This window comes from Macaca mulatta, chromosome 7 (assembly GCF_049350105.2).
Source record: "Macaca mulatta isolate MMU2019108-1 chromosome 7, T2T-MMU8v2.0, whole genome shotgun sequence".
Taxonomy (NCBI): domain Eukaryota; kingdom Metazoa; phylum Chordata; class Mammalia; order Primates; family Cercopithecidae; genus Macaca; species Macaca mulatta.
In genome coordinates, this window is record NC_133412.1 from 97,113,783 (window position 1) to 97,121,981 (window position 8,199).

An 8,199-nucleotide genomic window follows, 5' to 3' on the forward strand; every position below is an offset into this window, starting at 1 on the left:
TGGCGAGGGTGGGGAAGGATGAACTCTCTAACACCTCCCCGCCCCTTGCCTCCCAGATCCCGCCAGGTTCTCTCCCAGCATGGCCCTAGTTTCCGAGTTCCCTCCCGAGTCAGCAAGGACAAGCTGGACGGGTCCTGAGCCAGTGGGGAATAGTAAAAGGCCCTGCAAGGTACGCAGACCGACAAACAAAAGAAATGAGTTCTGCTCACGGCCCGAGGACTGAGTACACGGAAAGGGGGAACGCTACCCCCGAAGGCCCGGACACCAGGTTATGCGCGCCGGGCCTTTCATGCTTGAGCCCAGGAGAGGGGTAGAGGCCAGCGGCCTGTGGTCTCACCCGACTCGGCAGCGCGGCGCGCATGCTCAGTCCGGCAATTCCCCGGGCGGGGCGGGAGAGCGGCGCTAAGAGGCGCCGGAGAGGAGCGCTTATGCAGCCGCCCCTGACGGGAGCGGGCTCTGCAACTACTGCAGCGCTCAGCGCCCCTATCAAAGCGTAGTCTAGCATGTGTCCCGGCTCCCCGGCTGCAGGGGTGGCGGCGGCTCCTCTGCAGCAGCCTCAACGGCTGGAGCCCATGGCCAAGCCCAGCGTGGAGCTCACCCGCGAGTTTTAAGGTAAGATGCTGCCTCGGTCTCTGGGACTGTCAGTCCGGGAGCATCCCAGACCCAGCGTGTTCCTACCCGCGGTGCACCCCAGCCCGGTACCTCACACGCACCCCCCCACGCCACGCCATGCATCCCGGTTCCAAGGCACCCCCTGTATCCTAGTCTGGGCATTCATATTTCTGGAGCATCCCCCGCTGGAGCTGGAGCTTGACGAGGGAGGGACGATCGCCATTACTGAGGCTTGAGTAGGCAGTTCTATGCTCAGTGTAAGCAAAGTCACAGGGAAGCTCGAACTGGGCGGAGCCCACCTCAACTCAGCAAGGCCTATGCCTCTCTAGATTCCACCTCAGGGGGCAGGGCATACCTGAACAAAAGGAAGCAGACAGCTTCTGCAGACTTCAACTTCTCTGCCTGACAGCTCAGAAGAGACCAGTGGTTCTCCCAGCAAGGCATTTGAGCTCTGATAATGGACAGATTGCCTCCTCCAGTGGGTCCCTGACCCCCGTGTAGCCTGACTGGGAGACACCTCCCAGTAGGGGTCGACAGACACCTCCTACAGGTGGGTGCCCTTCTGGGACCAAGCTTCCACAAGAAAGATCAGGCAAAAATATTTGCTGTTCTGCAGCCTCTGCTAGTGATACCCAGGCAAACAGGGTCTGCAGTGGACCTCCAGCAAACTCCAAAAGACCTGCAGCTGAGGGGCCTGTCAGTTAGAAGGAAAACTAACAAACAGAAACCAATAGCATCAACATCAGCAAAGGACAGTATCAACATCAGAATAGCAAAGGACAACCACACCAAAACCCCATCCATAGGTCACCAACATCAATGACCACAGATAGATAAAACCACAAAGATGGGAGAAACCAGAGCAGAAAGGCTGAAACTTCCAAAAACCAGAAAGTCTCTTCTCCTCCAACAGAATACAAGTCCCCGCCAGCGAGGGAACAAAATTGTATGGAGAATGAGTTTGACGAGTTGATAAAAGCAGGCTGCAGAAGGTCAATAATAACAAAATTCTCCGAGCTAAAGGAGCATGTTCTAACACATCGCAAGGAAGCTAAAAAACCTTGAAAAAAGGTTAGACAAATGGCTAACTAGAATAAAGAGTGTAGAGAAGAGCTTAAATGACCTGATGGAGCTGAAAACCACAGTACGAGAACTTCATGAAGGATACACAAGCTTCAATAGTCAATTCAATCAAGTGGAAGAAAGGATATCAGTGATTGAATGTCAAATTAATTAAAGTCAGAAGACAATATTACAGACAAAAAGAGAAAAAAGGAACATTCAAATTCAGGAAATACAGAGAACACCACAAACATACCCCTTAAGAAGAGCAACCTCAAGACACATAATTGTCAGATTCACCAAGGTTAAGGGCAGCCAGAGAGAAAGGTTGGGTTACCAACAAAGGGAAGCCCATCAGACTAACAGGGGATCTCTCAGCAGAAACCCTACAATCCAGAAGACAGTCATGACCAATATTCAACATCCTGAAAGAAAATATTTTTCAAACTAGAATTTCATATCCAGCCAAACCAGCTTCATAAGTGAACGAGAAATAAAATCCTTTACAAACAAGCAAATGCTGAGAGATTTTGTCACCACCAGGCCTGCCTTACAAGAGCTCCTGAAGGAAGCACTAAACATGGAAAGGAACAACCGGTACCAGCCACTGCAAAAACATACCAAATTGTAAAGATCATCAATGCTATGAAGAAACTGCATCAATTAATGGGCAAAATAACCAGCTAACATCATAATGACAGGATCAAATTCACACATAACAATATTAACCTTAAATGTAAATGGGATAAATGCCCAATTAAAAGACACAGACTGGCAAATTGGATAAAGAGTCAAGACCCATTGGTGGGCTATAGTCAGAAGACCCATCTCATGTGCTAAGACACACGTAGGCTTAAAATGAAGGGATGGAGGAAGATCTACCAAACAAATGGAAAGGGAAAAAAAGCAGGGGTTGCAATCCTAGTCTCTAATAAAACAGACATTAAACCAACAAAGATGAAAAGAGACAAAGAAAGTCATCACATAATGGTAAACAGATCAATTCAACAAGAAGAGCTAACTATCCTAAATATATATGCACCAAATACGGGAGCACCCAGATTCGTAAAGCAAGTTCTTAGAGACCTACAAAGAGGCTTAGACTCCCACACAATAATAATGGGAGACGTTAACACCCAACTGTTAATATTAGACAGAAAATTAACAAGGATGTCCAGGACTTGAACTCAGCTCTAGACCAAGCAGGTGTAATACAAATCTACAGAACTCTCCACCCCAAATCAACAGAATATATATTCTTCTCAGCACCATATCACACTTATTCTGAAATTGACCACATAATTGGAAGTAAAACACTCTTCACCAAATGTCAAAGAACAGAAATCACAACAAACTGTCTCTCAGACCACAGTGCAATCAAATTAGAACTCAGGATTAAGAAACTCATTCAAAACTGCACAACTACATAAAAACTGAACAACCTGAACAACCTGCTCCTGAATGACTACTGGGTAAATAACAAAACGAAGGCAGAAGTAAAGATGTTCTTTGAAATCAATGAGAACAAAGACACAACATACCAGAATCTCTGGGACACATTTAAAGCAGTTTGTAGAGGGAAATTTATAGCACTGAATGCCCACAAGAGAAAGCAGGAAAGACCTAAACTCAACACCCTAACCTTAAAATTAAAAGAACTAGAGAAGCAAGAGCAAAAAAATTCAAAAGCTAGCAGAAGACAAGAAATAACTAAGATCAGAGCAGAACTGAAGGAGACAGAGACACACAAAAAGAAAAACTTCAAAAAATCAATGAATCCAAGAGCTGGGTTTTTTTTTAAAGGTCAACAAAATAGATAGACCGCTAGCAAGACTGCTAAGAAAGAAAAGAAGAATCAAATAGACACAATAAAAAATGATAAAGGGAATATAACCACTGATCCCACAGAAATACACACTACCATCAGAGAATATTACAAACATCTCTATGCAAATAATCTAGAAAACTTAGAAGAAATGGATACATTCCCAGACAAATACACCCACCCAAGACTAAATCAGGAAGAAGTTGATTCACTGAATACACTAATAACAGGTTCTGAAACTGAGGCAATAATTAATAGCCTACCAAACAAAAAAAGTCTAGGACCAGATGGATTCACAGCCGAATTCTACCAGAGGTAGTAAGAGGAGCTGGTACCATTCCTTCTGAAACTATTGCAATAAATACAAAAAGAAGTAATCCTAACTAATTTTATAAGGCCAGCATCATCCTGATAACAAAGCCTGGCAGAGATACAACAAAAAAAGATAATTTTAGGCCAATATCCTTGATGAACATCATTGCGAAAATCCTCAATAAAATACTGGCAAACTGAATACAGCAGCACATCAAAAAGCTTATCCGCCACGATCAAGTTGGCTTCATCCCTGGGATGCAAGGCTGGTTCAACATACGCAAATCAATAAATGTAATCTATCACATAAACAGAAGCAAGGATAAAAAACCACATGATTATCTCAATAGATGCAGAAAAGTCTTTGGCAAAATTGAACACCCCTTCATGCTAAAAACTCTCAATAAACTAGGAATAGATGTAATGCATCTCAAAATAATAAGAACTATTTGAATGGGCAAAACTGGAAGCATTCCCTTTGAAAACTGGCATAAGACAAGGATGCCCTCCCTCACCACTCCTATTCGACATAGTATTGGATGTTCCAGCCAGGGCACTTAGGCAAGGGGAAGAAATAAAGGGTATTCAATTAGGAAAAGAGGAAGTCAGATTGTCCCTGTTTGCAGATGACATGATTGTCTATTTAGAAAACCCCATCATCTCAGCCCAAAATCTCCTTAAGCTGATAAGCAACTTCAGCAAAGTCTCAGGATACAAAATCAATGTGGAAAAATCACAAGCATTCCTATACACCAATAATAGACAGCCAAATCATGAGTGAACTCCCATTCACAATTGCTACAAAGAGAATAAGATACCTAGGAATCCAACTTACATGGGACATGAAGGACCTCTTCAAGGAGAACTGCAAACCACTGCTCAAGGAAATAAGTGAGGATACAAACAAATGAAAAAACATTCCATGTTCGTGGATAGGAAGAATCAATATCATGAAAATGGCCATACTGCCCAAGGTAATTTATACATTCAATGCTGTCCCCAAAAAGCTACCATTGACTTTCTTCACAGAATTGGAAAAAGCTACTTTAAATTTCGTATGGAACCTAAAAAGAGCCCATATAACCAAGACAATCCTAAGCAAAAAGAACAAAGCTGGAGGCATCATGCTACCTAACTTCAAACTATACTGCAAGGCTACAGTAACCAAAACAGCATGGTTCTGGTACCAAAACTGATATCTAGACCAATGGAATGGAACAGAGGCCTCAGAAATGACACCACACATCTAAAACCATCTGATCTTTGACAAACCTGACCAAAACAAGCAATGAGGAAAGGATTCCCTATTTAATAAATGGTGTTGGGAAAACTGGCTAGCCATATGCAGAAATCTGAAATTGGACGCCGTCCTTACACCTTATAAAAAAATTAACTCCAGATGGATTAAAGACCTAAATGTAAGACCTAAAACCATAAAAACACTAAAACAAAACTGAGGCCATACCATTGAGGACATAAGTATGGGCAAAGACTTCATGACTAAAACACCAAAAGCTATGGCAACAAAAGCCAAAATAGACAAAGGGGACCTAGTTAAAGAGCTTCGGCACAGCAAAAGAAACTATCAGAGTGAACAGGCCATCTACAGAATGGGAGAAAATTTTTGCAATCTATCCATCTGACAATGGGTTAATATCCAGAATCTAAGTGCAAATCAAAACTACAAGGAGATAACATCTCACACCAGTTAGAATGGCAATCATTAAAATGTCAGGAAACAACAGATGCTGGAAAGGAGATGGAGAAAGAGGAACACTTTTACACTGTTGGTGGGAATGTAAACTAGTTCAACCATTGCAGAAGACAGTGTGGCCATTCCTCAAGGATCTGGAACCAGAAATACCATTTGACCTAGCAATCCCATTACTGGGTATATACCCAAAGGATTATAAATCATTCTAATATAAAAATACATGCACATGTATGTTTTCTGCAGCACTGTTCACAATACAAAGACTTGGAACCAACCCAAATGCCCATCAACACCAGACTAGATAAAGAAAATGTGGCACATATACACCATGGAATACTATGCAGCCATAAAAAAGGATGAGTTCATGTCCTTTGCAGGGACATGGATGAAGCTGGAAACCATCATTCTCAGCAAACTAACACAAAAACAGAAAACCAAACACTGCAAGTTCTTACTAATAAGTGGGAGTGGAACAGTGAGACACATGGACACAGGGAGGGGAACATCACACAACAAGGCCTGTCGGCAGCATGGGGGGCTAGGGGAGGGAGAGCATTTGAAAAAATACTTAATGTAGATGATGGGTTGATGGGTGCTGAAAACCACCATGGCACGTTTATACCTATATAACAAACCTGCAAGTTCTGCACATGTATCTCAGAAATTAAAGTATAATAATTTTAAAAAAGAAAAAAATTTTTAAAAAGAAATAAAAAAGTGGGGGTTGGAACATGGGAGAAATAAAAGAAAAGCAATTTGAAGGACAGTATGTATAGTGTCATCTCATTTGTGAAACAATTTTTAGAAGAAAAATGCATGTAAATGTATAGGAAACTTCTGGAAGGATACACAAAGCCAAGAGCTATATGGGAAAAAGGTAAAGGAACCATAAGGAAGAGTTACCTTTCAGTTTTCACGTAACTTTTTATCCCTTTTTAAAATAATGAGCATGTGTTATTTTTATAATTTAATGAATAGATGTGTTGATCTGAAAAACACAATGATCCTGAAAGTTAAAATTCCAATTCAGAGAAAATTGATTTCTATGAAAACTATCAATCCCCCAACGATGCCAGAACAAAGAAATGTAACTATACAACACAGACAGTGATTGAGGTTGTCATCACTCACTCTGATTTCACATACAGAATTTAAAACACCCGACCAGGCGCAGTGGCTTACACCTGTAATACCAGCACTTTGGGAGGCCAAGGAAGGAAGATCACTAGGTCGAGATCGAGACGATCCTGGCCAACATGGTGAAACCCCATCTCTACTAAAAACCCAAAAATTAGCTGGGTGAGGTGGTGTGCACCTGTAGTCCCATCTACTCGGGAGGCTGAGGCAGAAGAATCGCTTGAACCCGGGAGGAACAGGTTGCAGTGAGCCGAGATTGTGCCACTGCACTCCAGCCTGGTGACAGAGCAAGACACCATCTCAAAAAAACAAACAAACAACAACAAAAAAAAACGAATTTAAAATGCCGCAGTCCTTGGTGGACTGAACAAAAGAATATTAATGCAGGAATAAAGACAAAGATGAGTATATTTGGAAGAAGGGGTTGGGGGCTCCTTGCTTCTAGTGAACAAGGGCCCTGAGCTTCTATAGTGCTTCATATTTATTGAGTAAAGGAAGTGGGGAGAAAGGGGTGGTTGTCAGTCAGCTGCTTGACTTAGTGCAGGCTTGCATGACTGCGTTCTTTGAACAGTAGTCTCCAGATGTTCCAGTAGATAACCTCAAGGAGCACCGCACCAGGGAGTGATTGCCCTCAGCAAACCTCCTGGTGGCAGATGCAGAAGTGAGTTGGCCCACATTCTGCATTCATGATAAACAGTTTGCTGTTTGATCATATAGCCTTCAGTGGAATGCTGAGTTGGTCACGACCCTTAGGCCTTTGGCTCCCTTCATTAAAATACCCATTTCACCGGATTAAAAATATTCAATAAAATTTCTAAAAAGCACTTAAAACTTGCCAGCACTTAGTAAGGAAGTGCTCAATAAATAGTTAACACTCTTACTTTCTCTGCTTGGCAGTTGTCCTAACCCCACACCAGCCCTCCCACATTGCCTAATCCTGGCTTGTGTCAGTCATGCATGACTCGACAGTCAATCTAGGACAGCTATTGCAAAATGCAAGACTTAAATTCCACCCCAGGTGAATCCTCTTCTGGACCACAGGCAGCCCTTGAAAAGGATGGGAGTACAGCCTTCAATCATGGAGGCATTTGTTCCTCAAGATAGGCAGATGTTACCACCTCCACACAAGAACAATCCCATTGCCTATTACAGTTCCCATTTCAAGGAGAAACTCCCACATATGCATGTATATATGCATGTATTTCCCTGAAAGATTTCCTGTTCTCTTTTTTTTTTTTTTTTTTTTTTTTGAGACGGAGTCTTGCTCTGTCATCCAGGCTGGAGTACAGTGGCCGGATCTCAGCTCACTGCAAGCTCCTCCTCCTCTCAGGTTCACGCCATTCTCCTGCCTCAGCCTCCCGAGTAGCTGGGACTACAGGCACCCGCCACTTCGCCCGGCTAGTTTTTTGTATTTTTTAGTAGAGACGGGGTTTCACCGTGTTAACCAGGATGGTCTCGATCTCCTGGCCTCGTGATCCGCCCGTCTCGGCCTCCCAAAGTGCTGGGATTACAGGCTTGAGCCACCGCGCCCGGCTTT

The 8,199-nt window shown here is 43.1% G+C and overlaps 1 protein-coding gene across 3 annotated transcripts in view; it reads right to left on the reverse strand.

The window, feature by feature from the left end:
- LOC106999362 (uncharacterized) overlaps positions 1-7,846 on the reverse strand; it is a 154,871-nt gene extending 147,025 nt beyond the window's left edge. For all 3 annotated transcript variants that reach the window (XM_077940739.1, XM_077940740.1, XM_028851442.2), the window contains exon 1: positions 338-7,846. In XM_077940739.1, coding sequence (XP_077796865.1) covers positions 338-505 — 168 coding nt within the window. In that variant the 5' untranslated portion in view covers positions 506-7,846. The remainder of the gene's footprint in view (positions 1-337) is intronic.
- Between the last annotated feature and the right edge of the window lie 353 nt (positions 7,847-8,199).